The sequence below is a fragment of the Nicotiana attenuata genome, chromosome 6 (assembly GCF_001879085.1).
Source record: "Nicotiana attenuata strain UT chromosome 6, NIATTr2, whole genome shotgun sequence".
NCBI classification, from domain to species: Eukaryota; Viridiplantae; Streptophyta; class Magnoliopsida; order Solanales; family Solanaceae; genus Nicotiana; species Nicotiana attenuata.
In genome coordinates, this window is record NC_031994.1 from 94056335 (window position 1) to 94081355 (window position 25021).

Here is a 25021-nt window from a genome sequence, read left to right on the forward strand (position 1 = left end):
CAACCAAAAGCACCAACATATCCTAAAACCTCATTCAAACTTGTTCCAATCATCAAAACACCTCAAACAACATCAAATCACTCAAAACACATCGGATTCAAGCCTAAGTTTCCAAAAACTTCCGAAATACACTTTCGATCAAAAACCCGACCAAACGACGTCCAAATGACCTGAAATTTTGCACACACATCCCAAATCACATAATGAAGCTACAGCAACTCTCGGAATTCCATTCCGACTCTCGGATCAAAATCTCACCTATCAACCGGAATTCGCCAAAATACTAACTTTGCCAATTCAAGCCAAATCCTTCCACGGACTTCCAAAATACATTCCGATCGCGCCCCTAAGTCATAATCACCCCACGAAGCTAACCAAATCATAAAAATTCCGATCCGAGCTCATATACAAATAAGTCAACCCTTGGTCAAACCTTTCAAATTCGAAGTTTTCAACTGAAACTGTTCCTTCAAATTCATCCCGATTTTCCTGAAAACCAAAACCAACGATCTACATCAGTCATAATACATTACACGGGGCAAGTCATGCCCGGGAACTGGCGATCAAAGTGCAAAAGCTCAAAACGACCGGTCGGGTCGTTACATCAGCTATGCACAAATATTACTAGGTAAGTAATTAACTTACTAGCCACTGTCGACTACTCTAAGCGAAGGACGTCGACCTGGTTTCCTCTGCTGTTGGTATTTTCTTGCTCTTTTTTTTTTCTTGATTTGGAGTTTTCTTGTAGATGACTTTTCTATTTGCTGTACGTGGTGTTATATGTTAGCTTTGGATTTTTACCTTTTCTTATCTTCATTGTGTTCATATTAATCCCTGTAAAATGCTGAAGTTACAATATGTGCTTTGCATCAGGTGGCAGACAATGCTACCCTTTATGGTGTATGTTTACATGTACCAGAAATTGTTCAGAAACCACCTGCTATCTATGTTCCTTCATCACCTCTTTCCCAATCGTCAGTTGGTCGCAGTCGGTTTTTGGTTTCCGCACCCCGCTGTTATTGTCTCTTAACAAGAGTTCCTTTATTTGAATTACACTACGAGATGTTGAACAGGTTTGCGCTGAATTTCTCATCAGCTGTCTACTGGTATGAATAAAGTTGAATTTTTATTTATTCTATACCATTGACTATATTATATTTATTTGAATGCAGTGTAATTGCACAAGAGCGTCTGAATAGGATAACACATTTTGTTAGTGAAATAAATCTCACTGATTTTATCCCCTCTGCATCGAAAATGAATGACGCATCAAATGCAAGCATTGATTCCCCTTACAGGGATGATGAAGCAGATTGGACAGCTTCTGCAATACCAGTTGACTGTGCAATTGCTCTTACTGCTGCTGCAGCTGGGATAATCTCGGACGATGAGGTTCCCTCATCATCATCAAAGTGGGAAGTTTCTTCGCCTGTAAGTGTCACTGCCAGTGAGGCATCGGATCATAGTCAAGCTAGAGGATTCGGTAAGGACGGGGGAAGGAGCATCCATTATTTTGATGATTGTGTATCCGAGGCCTCAGAAAATCGATCTGATAGTATTGAAAGGGTTTTTGGAATTCAAGACAATTACCGAACCCCCGAGAGCGGGCCTTTTGTCTGCTCAAAGGTCCATTCTTTGGAGCGTCTTGGAAGCTTTGAATCCTTATTTAGGTGGTCCATGGTCAAGCTTTGTATTCTTCTTGTTTTCATCTTGTCTTTTATCCAGGATGTATGAACCATAATCATTATTTCCTCACATTAAATTTAAATTAGTCAATAAGTTGTTTTCTTTTGGCAGTTCAGCAAGAAGTATGGCATCCGAGGACGAAGATGATGACTTATTTTTCAGCAACGACAAGGATGCTGGGTGCGAGATGATAATGGAGTGGGCTAGAGTCTGTAGTCTTCTTTTCCACCCACAGAAATTCATGTTTAGTGTCTGGCTCACCTATGAATCAACACCTCCTCTAATCACTTTGTTGTGCTCTTGTGTAGGAGAATAAGAATGATTTGCTGCAAATTGTTTGTAGTTATCATTCCTTGCCCCTTCCACCACGAGGAAGTAAGATTGTTTTCCAGCCACTCGAACATCTGCAGGCTATTGAATACGAGAGAATTTCAGTTTCTGAACTCGGAATTAGTGAGAAACATATGGGTACAAGTATGAAGGATCCAGATGAAGTTGCAAAGGTTAGACCATTTCTAATTCGCGTCTTGCGATTGAAATTATTTTTCTTTCTATATGATGACAGTTATTATCTTTCTTAGGTAAATTTCCATTTAGCCGCTGCTGAGGAAGCTGTTGGACTATCTATATGGACAACTGCAACAATCTGTCGTGCACTTTCAATTGAGACCGTAAGATTTTGAGTAGTCCGTAATTCATGTCTGATTCTGTTTCTACTGACTACTGTTCTGAAACCTGGACTGCGTCAATCTCTGTTGGCCACTTAGCTTACCTATTCCCAAATTTTAGCAAGTGTCTGCTCTTCATAAATTTCACTGCATAAGATTATGATTTTCAAATGTCATTCATTATTCAGTTTTACAAGTAATTCTTCTTTCAGATAGTGGCCTTAGTCACTGGTGTGCTTCTTGAAAAACAAGTGGTTATTGTGTGCCCCAATTTGGTAATTTGTTTTTTTCTCTTGGAATTCATATGCTTTTAGTATTTCTTGAAGAGTTTATTCATTTTCTTATTTTGCAACAAGTACAGGGTGTTCTATCTGCTGTGGTGCTATCTCTGATCTCCATTATTCGTCCATTTCAATGGCAGAGTTTATTCTTACCTGTAAGATCTGTATCATAGCTATTACTTCTCAGCCTCATAATTTTGACTCTGTAATCTCTGTCGATATTTACTGTGCTATACCATTATTGTTACCTTATAATTTTAAATGTTCAATGTGTTAATGGGTGATTGAATGAGTACCTATACTTGTCATGTAATTTTCATTCTGTACAGGAGCATTGCTTGTTCACAACTAATCATTTTCTCCTTGGTGATATCAAGTGCTTGATCGGATTTATTTCCTTCGCTATGGGGTTTCTAGTTGAATAAGCTCTTAAATAGTAGATGCATAATTTGTTGGCACTTGTTGACAAGTAAACAATATCGCCAGTAATTAATGGGCGAGGAAAAGTAACCCCTTAAATCTCATGGCCCTTTAATGATGTGAGCATAACAACAGCTAATGAGTGAGGAGAAGTACCCCCCTAAATCTCATGGCCCTTTAATGATGTGAGCATAATAGCTTTGGTGCAAATCATGCATTCAACCCCGTGACTGTTAATTCTTGAACCTTTCAATTGTTTGTGATTTAGAAAGATGTTTCATGGTACATTGTACTGAATTACACGAGAACTTAATTATACAGCAATATGTGTGTTGTGCAGCTATCATCCTTCATGATTTTAATCGTCATAATACTGAATATAGCACTCTCCCTCTTTCTTCTTCTCGTCAAGATACAATCGTCAATTGACTTTGTCTCTTAATTCAGATTTTGCCTGGAAAGATGCTTGATTTCCTTGATGCTCCTGTACCTTTCATTGTGAGTTTCTTTTTCTTTTTCCTTTTTTTTTTCTGTCTCTTCCTTCTACTTTTGGTGAAATTCTGCTACAGTTTTATTGCAACCTTAAGATTGTCCAACTATATTTTATGCTATATGTTTGGTTGGAGAATTGTTCCTTCTTTAGTACTAGACGAGTCAATTAAGTGCCGGAAGCAGTCAGATGAATATGCCTCTTCTTTTCTCTTCTCATTTCAGCGTCTGTCTTGGCATCCGCATTAATGTTCTTTTACATATGCGTGTTCACAAAAGAACTGGATGCCAATTGACAGTTCCGGCTGGGCTGCGTAAAGTGGGCAGTTTGAGAATAGTTCTGTGTTGCCTGCCTACTGTCCATGTAAGATAATACGAAATCTTTTATTAGGCATCCCTCTATTATCATGCCAATATTAAACGTGTTATAAAATAATAAAGAGGGTTAAAGTTCTCATGCCAATATTATGTAAACATTAGTATCCCCTGAAATGTCTATAGTATAAAAAAGTGCTCGAGAGCACCCCAAGGGTGTGGCTTAATGGTCAATAAAATGGGTGCAAGCCTCCAGGGTTCAAATCCTAGCAGAGACCAAAACACTAGGTGATTTCTTCCCATCTACGTAAGCATTAGTGAGCAGAAGTAACCGATACATGTGCTGGTTGGAGGTAGCGGTTATCCGGTGGATAGTCGAGGTGTGCGGCTCAACTTTGCCCAGACACCACCGTTACAATAAAAAATGAAAAATATAATATCTCTTGAGGACACCTCCTCCTCTCCCCACTCATCGGATGAGAAATGATTTCAGCAGCAACAGAAAAATGGTATATTTTAGTTTCAAGACCTACAAATAATAGCATGCATGAGCATGATAATGGAAGATGTAGTCTACTTTAGTTGATGCATGGAACGCGTCAAGTCCAGTCAAGACTAGTGAACCTTGATACATTTGCACTACTGAGGAACTATAGTTTTCACATTGTTAAGAAAATTGACCTTGCGCCTAACTCAATCCTAAAAGCTAGCCCATGAGATGAGGATTGTCTAAGACCATGTAAAGAAACTGCAATGGGAGACTCACGCATAACTGCACCAAAATCATTGTATTCCCCTAGCAATAGGTAAATAGGTATGGTTTGCCTTGGCTTCTTCAAAACTCTGCTAATCAGCTAGTTAAATATCCTTGGTGCTGCAGTTTGTCCGGTATAACTGGCAAGGTTGAAAGCCAACTGTTGAGTTTTGTGGTATCTGAGAGTGTCATCCCTTAGCCATCTGCTTTGTGTTTCCATCTATCGATATCTATAAGTGACATATCGGTGTTAACAAATTCGGCTTACCTTAGAGTTTCTACTCAGAGGAGAAATTGCAAATCATAATCTGAATTCACCTCCTTGTGACCAATGATTGACAGGTTGGCCTGCAGCACAAACCAACTGACTTGAAGCTGAAAAGCGCTAATCTTGTTCGTGTTAATGTAACCAAAGACCAGGTTAGTTGTTGTAGTTATGGTTCATGAAAGTATTTATCATATCTAGTAAGTGGTTTTGGTGTCGGATATCAACATGCTTTGTAGTTTTCTTAGCTTGTGCTTTCCTAGAGCATATAAATTCTTCTCAATATTTCTGGATAATGTGGTGCTACTGATGTCATGGCATTTAGTATTGCTAGAACTTGGTTGTCTTAGCTTTCAAACTTTTAATCTTGATATTTGTATGTTGAGCCAGCAGATAAAATCGTGTTACTTGCCTCTACTTCCTCGACGTAAGGAGCTTCTGTCAGAACTGCGGCCAATCCACGCTAGATTGTCACGCGAAGACACTGTTGCTCAAAGGCGCCCTATATACAGATGCAGTGAAGTGCAGGTATCTGTCATTATTCAGCTTCTTTTAATGTCGTGCTTAGCCTGATATTACGATTCTTATTTTGAATAAATGGAGCTTGATCAGCCAGCCTCATATTTAGTTTTATCTTCCATCTTCTCATGCACCTTTACGAGCCTAAATATGAATTAAGAAGAGCGCAAGGATGAGGAATTTGAAAACATAGTAGTGGAGTCAATTTCAAAAGGGTACGAGAAGAAAGGGGCATGTAACTTTGATTTTGGAAAACTATCTATTTGAACTACATTAGGGTGTTGCTTGTTCTATATCATGATGGTAGCAATCCTTTCACCATGTACAGCCTACTGATTTTTACCTTCTTCTTTGAGCAGGTAAAGTAAAAAGTTTTATGTACAGCCTAAAGAAAACTTTTATTGTCTGGTAAAAAAAAAGGTTTTATGTACAGCCTAGTTTTCTTATTGTACAAATGGTGCTTGTGCCATAGCTGCATTTTCTGAATTGTTTAATTCTTCCCCTATGACATGCTTTTCTCCTTCTATGTTTTTGATGTTAAATTATGACTATTTTCAGGCTGAAGCTGCAGCACAATTCTTGACTGTTATGCGGCGCTATTTAGAGTCTCTTTGTTCAGATTTGAGGTCTCATACTATAACCAGCGTACAATCAAACAGTGACCGGGTAATGACGAGTTTCCAATTGACTCCACAATCTTTTGGTAGGTTGATCTGGAAACTAGTAGTCTGAGTCCATTAACTTTCTATTATTTTTCAGGTCTCGATACTGCTAAAGGATAGCTTTATTGATTCTTTTCCTGGTAGGGATCAACCTTTTGTGAAGGTAAAATCAATTTCTCTGTTATAAGTAACAACAACAACAACAAACCCAGTTTGATCCCATAAACGGGGTCTGTTATCAGTAAGTGGTAGTTATTTAATTGGCTTTTGTTTTTCACTTGGCTTGCTCAGTACCACGTATAACTGCTTTTGAAGGCACTTTGCTATATTGCTAAGGGATATGGGATGCTAAATTTTGCTGAATAGCTCAGCCCGCTCTTTATTATGGCAATCAGAATAGATGCACAGCACACTGTACAGTGGTTGTTGGATTGGAACTTTGTTTTTATGTTTCCACTGACTAATGATTTTGAACATGCAATCGAATTGGAGTCATATATCTTATTAATTGAAGGCCTCTTTACACTTATAATACACCTCCGAGGTTCCATGAACTTTTCAGTATTACAAAGTGTGAGAACCACCTGCTTTTCTTTTGGTTTTCACAGTTAACATGTCATTTTCTCATTACATGTCTCTCTTTTTCCATTTTTGGGGGCATTACGAGTGGGTTTCTTGGGTTTTCTTTGAACCACCAATATAAGCTCTCTTTTTTCGTTAGCTATTTTGCTTCCAGAACAAGCTTTTACTCTTCAATCTTGACTCAAGACCTCGAGGTTGGTGTTGCCTTAAAAGGCATGAGAGCAGAGTACCCATTTTCATGCATTTAATGGAGTGGATTATTGAGTTTATTGTCATCTATTATTCTTGTGATAACATAGAACCTTTTCCTTGAGATATTCTTCTTGATTTTTTGTTATTTCGAGTAGGATGATTGCATAGTTCTCTGTTATTTGAAGCTTAGAAACATCTCATCAGTACATTCTCTTCTTGTTTGTGCAGCTTTTTGTGGATACACAACTTTTCACCGTTTTGTCAGATGCTCGTCTTTCAAGCTTCGAGAACGAGTAGGATATTACCAAAAAAATGTGCTTGAACTTTCTGTTGTTGCAGAGAAGAAGCAAGATGACATATAACCGGACTAACCTTTTTCTTCGTGTATGTTATGATATACCGGTGTTGTAGCATAGAAAGGCACGAACCATGAACAGGCTGTAAGGAGAAACTTTATTCAGGCATAATTATGATAACAATGCCGGTTTCTTCCTCCAAATTTTGGAAGTATAGGTGGTCAAATGAAATGGATTTTCCAATAACATGATCAGAAAACTAAGAAAAATAGCCTAGAAGATCATCATCCCTACCTTTTTTTGTGGGATTGATGTAATTTAAGAACTTTGCTTAGAAAAAGGTAGTTTATGTTGAAAACTTATATTTGGTGTGTTGCCATATGTACACATGTATAATGTAGTGTTGAGACTGGTAACTCATATTACTTAAAAAAACTGTAATTGTAATTAGTGTCATCATTTAGCCAGCAAATTCCTATTTTATATATTCTAAAAAATGCAGGGTAAGGCTGCGTACAATAGAACCTTGCAGTCCGGCCCTTTTAACTCTTTCCAGTTGAAAGAGTTGTACTTAGTTATTGATCTTGGCATTTCGATTGTACTTGTGATGTTGTTAAGTAGGCATTTGGACATGATTTGGTTGAGATTTGGAAAAAATAGTATTTGAGTTATCTTTTTATTGAGTGTTCATTAAGTTATTTCATAGGAGCATATACTTTTCTTGTAGGTACAGAAAAGTAAATTGTACTTAACATTAACACAGAAAAGGCTGAATAGCCAAGGCAAAGAAGAAATTACCATCTCTCAACTCCTGAATTACTACAGCTATATCAGTTTTCATGTCACCAGAGAGCAAAAATGTGCCATTTAAAAGTGTCAATTTGGAAGGGCGAAATGTTGGAGCATCGATGATTGTACGTCGTGATACAAGTTCTAGTGAATCAAGATCAGAATATTGTAGCATAAACATTTATATAAGTAACAATATTCAAGGAGTGAATAACTCCATTTTGTTGGGAAGCAAAGTGAAAATGGGGGATCCTGGTGTAAATTTGTCATTTAAAGACTTGAAATTTGAGAGAGAAATGAAGAAGAGAAAGAAGAAAAATGGAGCAGTTGTTACATTTTGTTGGATGTTGTTATTTGCATTTGTCTCAGTTTTGTTTCTTTTTCTATTCATTTAGCTAACATCATTAACCATCAATATCATGAAGTCTTTATTTGTTCTTATTTTGTTTTTCGACGAGCAACTATGGTTTCTCACTTACTTTTAATGTGATTCAAACTTTTGAAATTTTTTATTTATTTCTCGCTCTTTATTTTTTTTTATCTAGTCTTCAATTTCTGGGCAAGATACAATAACTTGAGTTAATTTATGAGTTTTTTCTCGATATATAATCGACGAAACTAGCCAAAGAACCACTATTTTAATTTACCAATTATAGCATGGAATATGATTTTAGTTATATACACTCATGATAGCATAAATAAATTTTACACTATCTCAATTGACCAATTATAATATATGCCATGAAGAGTTGCATATTATTGTAGGTCAACTTTACCTATTGGTATACGAAACAAATACAATGTCAGTTCAGGAAAACATAAATTTAGAGGGAAATTAACATATATACCCTGACAGTGTAAATTTTTTTTACATTATCAGTGCATTTTAACTTGTTATAGCAGGTTATCCTGTCTTATTTTTCAAATTACCTAATTAAATTACTACTAATACTTACTATGGATAGATACATATAATTACTTATAGTTATTTCATTTATACAAGTAACTTTGTGGTCCGGCCTTTCCCCGAACCTACTATATCGTAGTGCACTAGGCTCTTTTTTTTTTTTTTTTTTTTTTTTTTAAGAAGTACCTAAAGGAGCCTCAAAAGCCTGCGCCAATATCTTAAGAAGAAGCTAGCCATGGCGTGACTCAATTCAATGCTCAAAATTCAAATGCAGTAAAAACTAAAAACCAATGCCGCAGTGGAGCGTGTGCATAAATTGCACTGGTAAATTTTTATTTTTTATTTTTGGTAAACAAATGAACGTATTAAATGAACAAATATCTCCACGTTCTAAAATTTTCTTTCTATATACTACATGAACAAATTGGAACAAATTAATACTAAAAAATCATATGAATATTTTCTTGATTTTTGAAATCTTGAAAAAAACATCTCGTGAAGTGGAGCTCTTAAATTTCACGAGTTTCTTCTTCTTAAACCATTTTTGAATTCTCTTTAACCCCTTTAAATACCACATCAAATCTTCAAACAAAACATGCAGTAAACTCCAAGAATTGAGTATCTACTATTTCTATGGAACTCAATATCCAATTCTACTTTCTTTGTTTCATACTATGTTTTTTTCCTCTGCTACAAGCTCAAAATTTGCAAACTTACATAGTTCAATTACATCCACATGCAACAGCAAGAACCCCTTTTAGTTCTAAGCTTCAATGGCACCTTTCATTTCTTGAAAAATTCATTTCCTCAGGAGAAGATTCTACTTCTCGACTTTTATACTCTTACCATTCTGCATTTGAAGGTTTTGCAGCTTTGTTATCTGAAAATGAGCTAAAGTCACTGAGGAAATCAAATAATGTGTTGTCCATATTTCCAGAGAGGAAACTTGACATTCAGACAACTTACTCTTACAAATTCTTAGGACTTAGTCCTACAAAGGAAGGTATGTTATATAGTTTGTAATATATAAATTGAGTTTTAAGTTATATACATTATATTGTCAGTATAAGAAATTTTTACAACGTCAGTTTAAAACTGACATGGTAGGGAGCCTTGGCGTAACTGGTAAGGTTGTTGTCACGTGACCAGGAGGTCATGGGTTCGTGCCGTGGACACAGCCTCTTGCGGAAATGCAGGGTAAGGTTGCAGACAGTAGACCCTTGTGGTCCGGCCCTTCCCCAGACCCCGCCCATAGCGGGAGCTTAGTGCAAGGCTGCCCTTTTTAAGTTTAAAAGTTACATGATGGTGTAAATATTTCGTATGCTGACAGTATATATAACTTAAACTCATATAAATTTAAAATAGGACATGTCTATTCATGAAATAAGATGACTATTCTGAATAGCCTTCTTTCAACTCCATAAATATGTGGCTAAGTCAATTTGAAGTAGTACACGGATAATGTCTCTTTAAGGAAAGTTGTTTTCACGCCTCAGAGTCTATCTTCTTACTTTCTTTAATTCTGTCTTTATGTTATGTTTTTTCCTAATAAGGTACTTGGTTAAAGTCTGGATTTGGTCGAGGGTCGATCATTGGAGTTCTTGATACTGGAGTATGGCCAGAGAGCCCAAGTTTTGTTGATCATGGGATGCTTCCTATTCCAAAGAAATGGAAAGGTACTTGCCAAGAAGGACAGGATTTCAATTCTTCGAGTTGCAATCGCAAGCTTATTGGTGCAAGGTTCTTTCACATAGGACATATGGTTGCATCAAAGGCAACAACAACACTAGATTTAATGGATGAATATTTGTCGCCTCGAGATTCACAAGGACATGGTACACATACAGCATCAACTGCAGGGGGAGCTCCCGTTCCAATGGCGAATGTGCTTGGAAACGGAGCAGGAGAGGCTCGAGGGATGGCCCCTGGTGCTCATATCGCGATATATAAAGTTTGTTGGTCAAGTGGTTGTTACAGTTCTGATATACTTGCAGCAATGGATGCAGCTATTAGAGATGGAGTAGATGTATTGTCACTCTCACTTGGTGGTTTCCCTGTTCCACTTTATGAGGATACTATTGCTATTGGCAGTTTTCGCGCTATGGAACATGGGATGTCAGTTGTATGTGCTGCTGGAAATAATGGTCCAATTCAAAGTTCAGTAGCAAATGAAGCACCTTGGATTTCCACTATTGGTGCTAGCACTCTTGACAGGAAATTTCCAGCAATAATTCAGCTAGGTAATGTTACAATTTGTTTAAATATAAGTATGCATATTAATTTTTTTAACATTACATCCTTTTATCTTAAGCTGGTTTTTTCTTCCCTATAAATTGTCGTTTACTTTGCCAGAAAAAACAACTTTCTAGTCTTGCATCTATTATCGTAGGCTTGTCATATCCACTAAAGTTGTTTGCATTCAATTATAAAGCAATCTCGCAAAGGAGAGAGAGCAGATATCGCTTTTAGGACAACGTTATTTAACGTGTTTCATATCGGTCAATGATGAAAAGCTTATAATGCTTCTTCAGACCTTCGTTGTTCGATGAAAATGGAGATGAGTTTGAGTTCTCGACCTCCACAACTTATGTCGGGGGTCTATCGGAAACAACATCTCTACCTTCTCAAGGTAGGGGTAAGGCTGCGTACACTCTACCCTCCCTATATCCACTTTGTGGGATTTCACTGGGTTTGTTGTTATTGAGATATTTAACGTGTTTCAAGCCTAAATTATTTGTGTTCTTTGTTTTCCAACAGGTAATGGCAAATATGTGTATGGAGAATCCTTGTACCCTGGAAAGCAAGTTCATAATTCTCAGAAAATTCTTGAGCTTGTTTATCTCACAGATGGAGATAATGGAAGTGAATTTTGTTTAAGAGGGTCACTTCCAAAATCAAAAGTCCATGGAAAAATAGTAGTATGTAATCGCGGAATCAATGGAAGAGCAGAGAAAGGTCAAGTTGTTAAAGAATCAGGTGGTGTTGCCATGATATTAGCAAATACAGCAGTAAATTTGGAGGAAGATTCCGTCGATGTCCATGTCCTTCCAGCAACATTGATTGGTTTCGACGAATCAATTCAGTTGCAAAACTATATAAACTCAACACGAAAACCAACAGCTCGAATCATATTTGGAGGAACTGTTATAGGAAAATCTAGAGCACCTGCAGTTGCACAATTTTCCTCAAGAGGTCCAAGTTTTACTGATCCTTCAATTCTTAAACCTGATTTAATTGCTCCAGGTCAGTAGCACAATATGATGTTTTTAAACCATATTTTCAAACGACTTAGAACCTTGTACTTATTAAAATTAAATTCTGGATCCGCTTCTGCTCTAGGTGTAAACATTATAGCTGCTTGGCCGCAAAATATAGGCCCGAGTGGCCTACCTGAGGATACAAGAAGAGTAAACTTCACTGTCTTATCAGGAACTTCAATGGCATGTCCTCATGCTAGTGGAATTGCGGCATTAATCCATTCAATTCATCCAAAATGGACACCAGCTGCAATAAGATCCGCGCTAATGACAACTGCTGATACAACTGATCACAAGGGAAAACCAATAATGGATGGCGACACGCCAGCTGGAATTTTTGCTATTGGAGCTGGACATGTAAATCCTGGAAAAGCCGATGATCCTGGATTGGTATATGACATTCAGGCAAATGATTATATCACTCACCTATGTACTCTTGGGTACAAAAGTTTTGAAATCTTTAGTATTACTCACAAGAATGTTAGTTGCCATGATATATTACAGAAGAATAGGGGTTTTAGCCTTAATTACCCCTCTATTTCTGTAATTTTTAAGGCAGGAAAAACAAGAAAGATGATCACAAGGAGAGTAACAAATGTTGGGAGTTCTAATTCTGTTTATTCAGTTAATGTTGTTGCACCTGAGGGAGTTAAAGTCAGAGTTAAACCGCGACGTCTCATATTTAAGCGTGTAAACCAAAGTTTAAGTTACAGAATTTGGTTTATATCAAGGAAAGGAATTGGAACTCAAAGGAGAAATTTTGCAGAAGGGCACTTGATGTGGATCAATTCAAGAAATAAAGAACAGAAAGTTAGAAGTCCTATTTCAGTGGCATGGGCAGCAAAGAAGTGAAGACTATGGCTATTTTTGTAAACTTGGAAAATAAGACATGTTACATGTTATTATGCACGGATAGTGTAAAAATTCTTTACATTATCGGTGTATGTAAGTCAAATCCATTTTGTAATAGTAGGAGCAGGTTTTCATTGTCTTAGTTCCAAACATCTAATTTGGATTTGCAGAATTATCCGATTTTGAGATTTTTGTGTGGTCTTAACTTTCACATCCAATTGAATGTTCTTGTCAGATCAATTTTTGCACAATACGAATAACTAGATAGATATCAAGTCCAGAGTGGAGAAAGAAAGATATAAACATAATAGAAAAGAAAACATTAATGAATAATAAAATATATTTTTAATGACTTGAATAATATATTTTGTTAGCCATAAATTAGGTTTGGGGCATGAGCAGAATTAACTCAAAACTTATTAGGGCGAAGTGCAGCAATAGCCACTTTTAACCCCGCTATTTAAAATATATCCATAATTTACAATGTATTTAAAGATTAGTCACTACACCCAAACTTCAGGACTAAGTATCCTGATTTTGGAAATTCAGGACATAATGTCCTGAATTTTTGAGCTGCTAATTTGAAATTCAGTACTAACTGTCCTGAAATTTGAGCGAAATTGACTAATATTTAAATATATTGTAAACTGTGCATATATCTTAAACGACATATTTAAAAATGGCTACCTAATGTCATTTTCACTCAGCATTACTAAGTGCTTTATAATGGTAAGGTTTGAGTCAAGGTTGTCAATTTTAGCCACTAGGCATCCAAATTTGGGCAAATTTGGCTAGGCTTTCCATGTCTTAAAAAGCAACACATCAAAGCTTATTGGATCAATTCAGGCTAACTATAAGAATATTCTGTCAAAAGATAAAGTATACAATTGTTAGAGCCCGTTTGGCTTAGCTGATTTAGAGTAGATGATAAGTATTAGGTGCTGAAAAGCACTTTTAAGTACTGAAACTGATTTAAAAAATAAGTAGTTACGTATTTGCATAAAAGTGCTGAAATTAATAATATGCAGCTGAAGAACTGGGCATACGAAGAGTTTTGTTTTAAAGAGAAGTATTTTATGGATAGAATAGTAAATATTTTGGTCAAACTTAAAGTGCTTATAAGCTGAAATTTGATAAGTTGGGGAGATCAACTTATGGCTTTTGGCTTATTTTTGGCTTATAAGCACTTTTAATTTTACCAAACGCGTAGATAAGCCAAAAAGTGCTTATAAGCCAGTTTGACCAGCTTATAAGCTTGGCCAAACACCCTCTTAGTTACATTCTTTTTTGGCGAAATACATAAACGGCCCCTTCAAGTTGTCCTTAACGATCAAACAAACATCCCAACTGACCCATTTACCATTTAGACACTTCAAGTGTTTATTAAGTGTATCATGTAAACACCTGAGTGCTAAAGACTCTATGCGTGAGCTACACTTGCCAATGACGTGTCAAATGAGCCAATTAAAAAACGACACGTGTAAATTGGAATAAAAAATTGATACATAATTAAAAAAAAAGAAAATACATTAAAGATGAAAAAGAAACTCTCTTCCTTTACTTTTGTAAAGACCAGCACTACCCCTCCCCCTCCCCCTTCCGCCCTGCCCCCTCCCCCTCCCCCTCCCCTCCCTTTCATCTTCTTCTTTGCATCAGTCATGTCCTCCATCCCCTTTTCTTAAATCCCTCTCTCCCCAACAAATTAATATTCAAATTAATATGAACTAACAGAGAATAGCCAAATAGAAAACCCACCAAAGAATCATTATTTGACCTCGCCGGAAAAGCTCATTTTTCTTTCAGGAAATAGAGCTTTAACTCATAAAGGAATAAACTGCCCAGGCTTCTAGATAAGGCAGTATCTGCTGCACTGACTATTTCTACTGCTATAAGAAAGTAGTAGCTTTCCAATAGAATTTCTTATAGTTACCAAACAAAGAGAATGCCAAAATAACAACTTGACCTACAGAGATTGTGAACTGATTGAACATAATATATCTGCAAAGCTATAAGAAAAGATCTGCCGACCTCCATTGTCAAAAAAATTGTTCTTCAAACAAAGCTAGAAAACGATTCTACGGGAAGGGCTGTGCAATGGCGAACATTTTTCTTGTTTTCTTTCTACTGCAATGAGAACAGACAAAGGGGCAACATCTGTGCCTTTTTTTGTAAACTCAATCAAGCAGATCAGATGTGAAAAATATGATTTTCTTACCTCGTGGTTTCATGGTGGGTTGAGGTGGTTTTTTTTGTTAAGAAGAAAGGAAGAAGAGAGGCTAAGTTCTTGGTTTTTTTTAAAGAAAAAAAAAATTAGGCTAAAAAAATGACTTCACGCGCCCAAGACTTTGTTAGCAAACACGCATATGCCACATCAGAACCATGTGTTTACTTGATACACTTAATAAACACTTGAAGTGTCTAAATGGTAAATGGGTCAGTTGAAGTGTTTGTTTGATCGTTATTTCTCCTTCTTTTTTCTAGAAAGAAAAGAAGTTTTTGGTTTGGTTTGTTGGGTATTTTCACCCACCTCTCTCCATTTAAAAAGGTAGCTTTTATTAAAATTGGTTATATATATTTTTTGTCTTTATACTTGATATATTTTCTTTATTAATTACTTAAATAATCATTCAAGCTATGAAAATAACTCAATAAAATCACTTTTAAATATTGTAATAATGAAGTCATCCAATTTATCGCAGCCTAGAAAATCATTTGTGGTGCCGAAAAGGTGATGTAGCATGCTATTGCAGTTAAAGCCGGAGCCAGAATTTCAACCTTATAGGTTGTGAAATTTAGGACCATGACTTCAAGTGTTAATGACTGGGTTCTAGATTTAATATTTATACATATTTCATAAATTTAAAATATTAAATATACTATTTAAGTAAAAGCTATTGGGTTCAGCCGAACCTGTAGGTCGGCTTGTGCCTCCGCCCCTAATTGCAGCCACTAAACTTTCGAGTTTCTAAAATGATCATCCTAACTTAAACTCTCCATTTATTTCTTACATAAACTCCTAAGTCAATAATATTTTTGATAAATATATATTTTTTTACCAAATAATATTTGTATTTTTTTTACCAGCTAAAATGTAATTTACCTGAGAATGCAGTGAGTCAATGACAAGAATGCCACTGCAACTTTCACGCGCACACCCCGCGGCCGCTCGTCCGACAAATTGCTTAACTTTCCATAGATCTATATTACGCTCCTCTCCATTATTCACTCTCTTTCTCTCTTATTCGTAGAATCTCTTAAACTGCCGTATCGCTCTCTATTCTCTTTAATAAATTCTCCTATTTAATAAAGAAGATACGGTACTCATGTATTGTAACGTATAATAATAAGTTACCTTTTCTACGAATTGTAACAGTAATCTGCATCTTTTTTGAACCCTAAATCTCTTGATCTAGGTTTTTTTTTTGTGTGAACTCACTTGAGAGGGAAATAATGGCGAGCTCTTACTCTGCTCCAATCGGAGCCACTCAGGTTTTTAAATCATCGCCTGTCTCACTATAATATGCAGTTTAATTCATTGCCTCTTTTATGGATTTATCGTAATATGTATTTTTTTTTTTGTGTGTTTTTAGGTGGGTTCGTACTTTGTGCAACAATATTATCAGGTACTTCAACAGCAACCTGATTATGTTCATCAGTTTTATACTGATGCCAGCTCTATTGTGAGAGTTGATGGTGATTCAAGTGAATCGGCTTCTGCTCTTGTGGTCAGATTCTCGCTTCTTATATTCTTTTTTTTGTTTAGTAGAAATCCTAGATTTCGATTATGTTTCGAGATATGATCTAATTTTGTTATGTATGATATTTAAAAAAACTCGTTAAATAATTGGACTATGAAGATACTAATCCTTAAGAAAACACTTTGTCCGTTTATGTCAATATCAGCTACCATCTATCAATAAAATGTCGTTCATATACACTCAAATCTCGGCAAAAAGCACTAGGTGATTTCTTCTTATCTGCCTAAGCCCTTAGGTGATTCTTTTCATCTGCCTAAGCTCCTAGGTGATTCTTCTCATCTGCCTAAGCTGGTAGAGAAGAAAAAAAGTTACCTGGTACATGTGTTTGTGGGAGGTAGAAGGTACTTCTTGAAATAGTGGAGGTGCGTGCAAGCTAGTTCGGACACCACCGTCATACAAAAATCGATCAAATACTCCTTTCATAATAAAGAAAATTGATTAACTATGCCTCAATCCAAAACTAGATAAGGTCTGCTATATGGATCCTTTGTATCCCCCTACCATTAAAGGAAAGGCTGGTGGAAGGAAGGAGGTGTGGCGGGGAAGGAAAGCACTTTCTGATAATTTTTTCCTGTCAAAATGAGGTAAGGGCAGTGTTTTGGAAAGCGTTAAGCGCAAAAAAGCGACAAGGCCTCGCTTCTGTGAAGCGCGAAGCAAAGCGCGCGCTTTTTTGCTGTGAAGCGCAATTTAACACATAAAAAAATAATAGGCATAGATAAATGGCTAAGAACTCATTAAAAATAACATATTAAGCAAATGTTTCATAATAGATACTAAAACTAGATAGTGAATAATCCTCAAAAGTCATAATATCTTAAGCAAATGCAAAACAAAACCACAAAAGGAGCAACATCCTATTCTTCAACAAGATCTCCAAACTCTTGAAGTGTCATCATGTTCGAGTTATTATATTGGTCATCATCTTCTTCTTCTTCATCGGAGGCTTCATTAATTAGGGTTCTACTTGTACATGTACTTGTAGATACTCTTTCTTTGCTCCTTAAAGTACTTCCCCTAAAACCATAAACATTCTCTTCAACTCCACTTGCCATAACAGAAACAGAGCATAAAGAGAGTATAAAGAACACTTTTAATAACAGAACAAAAAGAAGTCATTTAGGGCAAAATATGAGCGCTTAATCTGGAGAAAAAATTGAAAGAAAAACAGAAGAGAAGAAAAATAACAGAACAAGACAGAAAACAGAGCATGAAGAAGAAGAACAGAAGAACTGAAGAAGAAGACTAGAAGAAGAAGAAGAAGAAGAAACTTACCTGTTTTGGAGCAGCAGTGGTCTGTCGCAGTGTCGCTGGAGTTCGCTGGGCTGGAGAAGAAGACCAGCGTATGTTTTGGTAACAGATGCCTTTGGAGCGTATGTTTATTTGCCCAAAATTTTTAAAAAAGCCCTAGCTTCAGCCTTCTGCTCGCTTAAGCGACCTTTTTATCGCTTTTCTTAACGCGTCGCTTCTCGCTTAAGCGAGAAAAGCGTGCGCTTTTCAATAGTGAGTCGCTTTTTTTCCAGAAAAGTGTAACCCCTGCGCCTCGCCTCGCTTCGTCGCTTAAAGCGAGAAGCGAGCGCTTTTAATAACCCTGGGTAAGGGGGAGGAATGGAAAGCTCACTATATTGATGGGACATTCACATTATCTCCTTTTCCTATCATGCTCCCCTGTTTCTGGGTCGGGAAAGGGCCAACACACAAATCTTATTTCGAAGTACTCTTTGAGGTCATATCATTCCACGACTAGTGAATTATCTGTCTTTTTAAGGCAAATTGGGAGCTTTAGGAAGCTAGTGGTTCTCTAAAACTCACAAGGGAGAACGGACCTAATGTACGGAATTTTATTTCTACTTAGGTCTGCATTGTCCTGATTTCTCATTTGTTCAATAGATTCTACCATTTAATTCTATTGTGATAATAACTGCATACAGTGGCGAAGTGAAGAGAGAAATGCATCATGTTGATTGTCAATGATGAAATGATGTACTTCATGCTTAATATCCCACCTTGATGTCTAGATCTTGCCTGTCCTGAAGGCTTTTCTGATTAAATTGGTGCCTTTTTCACTGATTGCTTACCAATTATTAGCCCCGTAGAATGTAGGTTCCTCCATCTACCTTGAGAGAAACAGAGAAGAGAAGCGAATGAGAGATCTTAAGTTTCAGTATTAATTATAAAGTGTTTAGACATTTGATTGAATCTGCTGATTGTCTACCTTTATCATAGGTGGATGCAAACATGTAAACCGTTTCATGCCATATACAGTTGAATACCTCTTGAGAATGCCACCATCTTATGTGTTGTTCATTATTGATATATGGATATTATCTGAATAAATCAATCAACTACACCTCAATCCCACACTAGTTGGTATTAGCTATGTGAATTCTTTTCTCTCCATGACGTCTATCTGAGCCATCTCTTTCTGATACAAAATAATTTGTCTTTTACGGCAAATTAGGGGTTCTCTAGATTCATATATTGACATACAAACCTCTAGCCGACGTAATGTGATTGAACAATAACTATAAGCTATACCTCCTCTAACCAATGTAGGACTGTATACTAGCTCTTTTACGCCATTCCTCTGCCTCTGAAGTTGGAATGTAGCAGGTGGACTTTATTTATAAAAAAAAAGGTGTTGGAATGTAGCATGTGGATCTCCTGTTTTTTCTTAGAATGCTTGTACATGTTTTTTCGAATGCCTTGAAGGATCTGGCATAAATAGATTCTTTTGTACTTTGTGGAAATGGGTTGTGCCGGACAACTAGTCGCATTACTAGATTCTCACTAGAATTCTGAAGAAAGTAATGAGGACTCTAATTCTCTGATATAATGGAGAGTTGCTGCCCCTATTTAAGTTTATTGTTGAAAGGACCTTGTTGTTGCTTATCACTATTACTCTGTTTAGTTTCTAGCTAACCTTATTTCCTTGCTTGAGATAGTGTAACTAGCGTTTTTTTGTTGTTAATATTATCATGGGTATGTCTTCACTGTACAGCAAATTCATACTCTAATCATGTCATTGAGTTTCTCTGGAATTAAGATCAAGACGATAAATTCTCTTGAATCTTGGAATGGCGGTGTTCTTGTCGTGGTCTCTGGTTCTGTCAAGCTGAAGGATCTCAGTGGGTGGAGGAACTTTGTGCAAACATTTCTTCTTGCACCTCAGGAGAAGGGTTACTTTGTTCTGAATGATGTCTTTCATTTTGTTAATGAGGAGGGGAGTGAGCTTCCTCAAGCACCAGTAGGTTTACAGAACAATCTTGATGCTCAACCAACTGCTTCTTATCCTCTTGCAGAGCCACCAGGTATTGTTACATCGGGCTTGTATAAGATGTTAAACATGTCAAGATTTTTTAGTAACAACCTCAATTTCCTATTTGTTGTATTAATAATTGAAAATTTCAAGGATGGAAATAGCTCCTTGCTCTCAGTTATTGCCCCATTATGGTTCTCTTTGCTATGTATCAGAGTGTAAATGTTACCTCTACACTGTACCAAGGGATATTTGGAACCAGTGTCACCTCTTTTAGTTTCCACCCGAAACTGTGGTGCTCCAATTTTTTTCCCTTTTTTGTGTGAAGGGTATGGTAGGGGACAACTGCAGGACTTTATGCTGGTTTTAGTTGCATATCCTATGTGCTTAACTTCTCTCTTAGATATTTTGCGAGCGTTCTCAAAAGCATATTTGATACTTGACAATGTTAGCATATGACTCAACTCGTCATAACTATATGTGCAGCCCATGACTATGCCTTAGAGGTGGAGGCAACTGAATATGTAAATTCAGTTCATATACAAGGGAATGATGGTGTTGAAGAGTATAGTTATCCAGAGCATGATCACGAGCACCAATCTGAAGCTGAGGGTGAGGCTGAGCCTGATGAGCCTGAGGCAGAGTCTGAGACTGAAGTGCCAGAGGAGGCTCATTTGGGAGAAGAAACTGCTCAAGTAAGGTCATTAGAGGAGGAAACTCCTTTGCCAAATAATGTGGTCAAAGTCGTGCCAGAGCCTGAGCCTGCTGCAGAAGAACCTGTTGGAGAGCCTTCAAAGTTTAGTTATGCCGCTATTGTAAGTACATCCATCTTGTGCGCACCTTACGACTTGATCTGCATTCTTTTCTTCATGCACGAGTAATAGATCCCTTCATGGTCATTCAACCCTGCCAGATAATTGCACGAATAATAATATTAGATCTTACTGTCAGTGCTTTGATACATTATTTTAAGCAGCAACTTTACATTACATGGCGTCTTGATCAGTTTGAATATTGGTTGGTATATTGGGCACATATCTTAAGTGAGAACTTCTTGTATAGACAGTGGATGAAGAAAAGTAGATCATCCACGTGTAGAATATACTTGGTGAAAGGAAGCAGTAAACAGTAATATTAGTAGAATTTTGTCCAACTTTTGATTTGACTTCTGGCCCTTGTTAGTTCCTGGAACTTAACTGTAGACGTAGTATTATGGTAAGGTGTCTGCAATGGTCTTTTGTTCTTGATTTCTATTTGTAAAGAGCTTAATTGGACATGGCATTTAATTGATCTTTTTTCCCTGAAACACGGCAATTAATTTGATTGATAGTTAAGAGCTCCAAAAGGAAAACCCGCACCATCAATTCGTATCCAGCCATCTTATACCAAGACTGCACCACCTGTTTCGGAGTGGCAACCTCCTGTTGAGCAGTCACACTCCATCTCCCAAGCTGTGCCGAATGCCAGTCTTGACCTGGCAGAGGAAGGATCCTCTCAAGAAGGTACTACAATTGCACTACATCTTAGGGTATCATTATTCATAACAATTATAACATCTCTGAGTTCCAGCAAGTGATAGAATGTGCTTTAGCATTCATTTATGTATTGTCGAGGTTAGCTTTATTATGACTTTCTTCTGCCTACCCCAGGGGAACCAAAGTCTGTCTACGTGAGGAATTTGCCATCTACTGTATCTTCTCTGGATATTTTGCAAGAGTTTAAGAACTTTGGGAAGATCAAGCAAGATGGAGTATTCTTAAGAAACCGCACGGTTAGTATATCTTGTTCTTCCTTGTCTTGTTCCTTGTTGTCTATGCATGCTAATGTTTGGATTGCAATGGGTTAACAGGATGTTGGTGTTTGCTATGCCTTTGTTGAGTTTGAAGAAGTCCAAGGTGTACAAAATGCAATCAAGGTTTGAACCTCACTAAGTTCGAGACTGTGATTTGGTCAACTTTTTCAATTGCTCGATATGACTCATTTTGGTGTACCTTATCCCTTGATGTGACTCTTCATAATTGTTCACTTCAACTTTTATGTTGGCTTTCTTTAGCATTATACGATGCATGTTTGAGATGTTTTAGGTTATATGGTAATTTCTATGATGTTCTTGTTTTTAACGGTTATGGATCTTGTTGGTGATCCATTAGTAGATGTTGGAAATCATGTGGAGATATTCACTTGAGACATATTGAAGCTGAAGTTAGTTGTCTCAAGTTATAGCATCTTCATGACTTCATCTCATTGTGTTTGACATACTTACTATTTGAAGAATCAAAGACATTCTTCTTACCATCTGTCCAAGTGTTACCCGGTACCTGTGCTGGTAAGAGGTAGCAAGTACTCCGTGGAATTTGTCAAGGTGCGCACAAGTTGACCCGGGAACCACGGTTATCAAAGCAAAAAGAATCTGAGACATTCTTCTCTGACACGAGCTGCCTGTTGGTATCTTTGTATTCTTATATTTGTCTTAGTAAGTTCTTCCACAATAATTAAACTGATTGACATCTTAATTCAGACCCTAAATTGATCAGTTCCATTTTGTACTCCGGATTAGATTATTCTTTCTGGGTAGGGCTAAAATTTCATGATTACTGCCATATGTTTATATTCAGGGATTGTCTTTATATGTCGTCTGAACCCTCATTATGTCTAGTATATCATACAACTTTTTTCTTCTTGATTAGGCATCACCGATACAGTTGGCTGGAAGGCAAGTCTACATTGAGGAGAGGAGACCAATCAGCAGTAGCATTTCTCGTGGAGGAGGAAGTACGTGCCTCAAAACTGATATCAGTTTTAAAATTTGATCTTATTTTTATGTTACCCTAGGATATTTGACGTAATTCTTTGCCTTGACGTTTAACCTTCATTTGTTAGTCCATTTTTCTGAAGTGGGCATGGGTAGGAAATATTCCTCTTCTTACTGTTATTTTAAGATTGGGAGGTCAATTTTAAAATTCTAAAAATGGTTGTTCAGTTCTCACTGAGTGGGAAGCATGTGAAAATAGAATTTCTCATTTGCTTGGACTAGAATTGGTGATGGAATAATGTGGATAATATGTGTCAAGAAAAAAGCTCACTTGGTGAAGAGTCAAATAGGATCTACGAGGGCATCCACCCATTGAAGATAACACAATTCAGTAGACTTCCCCTGGTGAAAAGTACTCATTTAGCCTCTAAGGACTCAGTTAAATGCAGTGGTGCGAGAAAAACTATGCACTGGTTGTTGCACCTAGTATTATATATAGTGCTTATAAGGTTTAAGGTGTTGAACAAGAGGAGATCCCATTTAAGGGAAGTCTGGGTTGGTGGCAGACTAGGACAGAATTAAACAAAAAAGAACCCCGAATTGGCCTGTCTATTTATTTTGGTTTCCCTAGTGTCCTTAGCCTAAGTCCAATGTGGGATATGAGTCTTGGGCTTGCACCAACCTGAGGTACCACACATGGCTAGGCTCTTTTTATGTCGATACCCCTCTGCTCGGCATAAGGAGTCTCTGTATGGTATATTAGAGTGTGCAGTTTTTTTCTTCATGATTGCTCCATTTGTTAACTGAATTTGCCCTTCTACATCTACCTTGGTACATGAGAAATTTTATTCTATGAGTGCAGATAGTTGATAAAGGAGGTGGTAATATAATTGCTATCATTTGGTTAAAAAACTGTGTAGTGCTTGTTGCTGTTTGGTTTGCGTATTTGACCCTCTTTCGCTAACATTCTTCTCTAAATGCCTTGATCAGGATCAGGAAGGGGAAGAGGCAGAGGAGGTCGTTCTGGCGGGCGAACTTTTGGTAGGGGTAGCAATCCAGATGACAGAGTGAAGAGCAATGGCTTTCGTGGTATATGATGATACTACAGCATGAATGGCCAAACTTGCATACTAAGTTACGATTCTGCTGTTTGGATCAATAAGGAACGTGGTTACTGGTTAGCTTTTATATTTTTGATGTTATTGTCTTTCTATGGAAGGATTATATTGCTACCAGTTCTCTTTTCCCCGAGCATTTTGAGAGATATTTTTCCCATCTTTCTCCTGTAGCTTAAGGTGTGTTATTCTGCTCTTAATTCTTTTTTGTCCTGCAATTCTAGAGGCAATACTTGTATTTTTGGAGTGGTGCAGAGTGTGAGAAATACTGAGCATAGCTGGAAGTATGATCTATGGGGCTTTGTAGTCCTCTACTTCTTCCTTTCTCTGTGTTTCAGAATTGTCATGGTGTCTTTATTATAGTTATAATGGAAACAGTCAGTCCAGAAAATTCAACACTCCCCAGTGGATTCTTGCATAAGTTGCATGTATATGGCTGTTAAGACGTATAAAAGTAGCAAGCTGTTAATATACATGATGATTCATGGTATAGTTTATGTAGTGCTTGGCCTCAAATAGAATAGATCAAGGCTTAAATTTCAGCCAAGACCAATAGTGCTAGGTGATTTCTTCTCATCTGTGTTATTGTTTTTTTTATTTAGTAAATAAGTTCTCAGCTGCATAAAATTTCTGTTCCTGGCTTTTGCCTTCATACCTGTTGACTCTGCCCTATTGCAGCCAAAAGCGGATGTAGTCTTAGAAAAGTAGCTTTGTCAACTTGACTTGTGTATACACACACACACACACATATATATGTACATACATATATATATATACATATATATATATATATATATATATATATATATATATGTATATATATATACATGGACACAACACACACTCATATTAAGTTAACACCTATTGTCGCAACATAGCAGCGCAACTGGTATTATGCACTTAGTGACTCAAAATTCTAGATCCGTCATGCATCTATGGAGGCCATCAACAGCACTAGGATCGGCAACTCTTAGCCATCTTGCAGGATACATCTCTCCTCTACCCTTTTCCCTCTTTTAACAGACTCACACAGCTCATTTCCTCTTTTAAAAACGATATTGGGCATAAATTATCATCTTTTCTACGAAAATTTCTGAATTATTGAAATGAGAAAGATGGTATGGGTTCAAACATGGAATTGTGGGGTTCGAATGCCGAATTATCGAAGCCATTTGTTGAGTCAAGAGCCTGCCATTGCTCACAAAC

At 37.0% G+C, this 25021-nt stretch overlaps 3 protein-coding genes across 3 annotated transcripts; all 3 read left to right on the forward strand.

Moving 5' to 3' along the window:
- Positions 749 to 8257, forward strand: LOC109228117. Its single transcript, XM_019393294.1, has 14 exons — positions 749 to 766; positions 874 to 1073; positions 1173 to 1670; positions 1798 to 1894; positions 1995 to 2189; positions 2268 to 2357; positions 2567 to 2629; positions 2716 to 2790; positions 3503 to 3553; positions 4956 to 5033; positions 5269 to 5406; positions 5956 to 6063; positions 6157 to 6222; positions 7062 to 8257. The coding sequence occupies exons 1-14, from the start codon at positions 749 to 751 to the stop codon at positions 7128 to 7130; spliced, it is 1746 nt and encodes a 581-aa protein (XP_019248839.1). The 3' UTR covers positions 7131 to 8257.
- On the forward strand, positions 9423 to 13124 carry LOC109227507 (subtilisin-like protease SBT1.2). The gene is made up of 4 exons (XM_019392701.1): positions 9423 to 9828; positions 10379 to 11065; positions 11583 to 12068; positions 12165 to 13124. Exons 1-4 carry the CDS (start codon positions 9459 to 9461, stop codon positions 12932 to 12934), a joined length of 2313 nt encoding a protein of 770 aa, XP_019248246.1. The 5' UTR covers positions 9423 to 9458; the 3' UTR covers positions 12935 to 13124.
- Positions 16125 to 24288, forward strand: LOC109227508 (putative G3BP-like protein). The gene is made up of 9 exons (XM_019392702.1): positions 16125 to 16423; positions 16525 to 16659; positions 19691 to 20000; positions 20435 to 20763; positions 21279 to 21450; positions 21598 to 21719; positions 21798 to 21863; positions 22636 to 22720; positions 23691 to 24288. The coding sequence occupies exons 1-9, from the start codon at positions 16385 to 16387 to the stop codon at positions 23795 to 23797; spliced, it is 1365 nt and encodes a 454-aa protein (XP_019248247.1). The 5' UTR covers positions 16125 to 16384; the 3' UTR covers positions 23798 to 24288.

What these genes read in the sequence shown, in the direction of transcription:
- LOC109228117 (XM_019393294.1), top strand. An exon ending in TGATAATGGAGTGGGCTAGA is followed by an intron (nt 1,895 to 1,994) that starts GTCTGTAGTCTT and finishes GCTCTTGTGTAG; the next exon opens with GAGAATAAGAATGATTTGCT. An exon ending in TACAATCAAACAGTGACCGG is followed by an intron (nt 6,064 to 6,156) that starts GTAATGACGAGT and finishes ATTATTTTTCAG; the next exon opens with GTCTCGATACTGCTAAAGGA.
- LOC109227507 (XM_019392701.1), top strand. Translation starts at nt 9,459, where the DNA reads ATGGAACTCAATATCCAATTCTACTTTCTTTGTTTCATACTATGTTTT. An exon ending in ACTTAGTCCTACAAAGGAAG is followed by an intron (nt 9,829 to 10,378) that starts GTATGTTATATA and finishes TTTCCTAATAAG; the next exon opens with GTACTTGGTTAAAGTCTGGA. An exon ending in TCCAGCAATAATTCAGCTAG is followed by an intron (nt 11,066 to 11,582) that starts GTAATGTTACAA and finishes GTTTTCCAACAG; the next exon opens with GTAATGGCAAATATGTGTAT.
- LOC109227508 (XM_019392702.1), top strand. Translation starts at nt 16,385, where the DNA reads ATGGCGAGCTCTTACTCTGCTCCAATCGGAGCCACTCAG. An exon ending in CTCCAATCGGAGCCACTCAG is followed by an intron (nt 16,424 to 16,524) that starts GTTTTTAAATCA and finishes GTGTGTTTTTAG; the next exon opens with GTGGGTTCGTACTTTGTGCA. An exon ending in TATTCTTAAGAAACCGCACG is followed by an intron (nt 21,720 to 21,797) that starts GTTAGTATATCT and finishes ATGGGTTAACAG; the next exon opens with GATGTTGGTGTTTGCTATGC.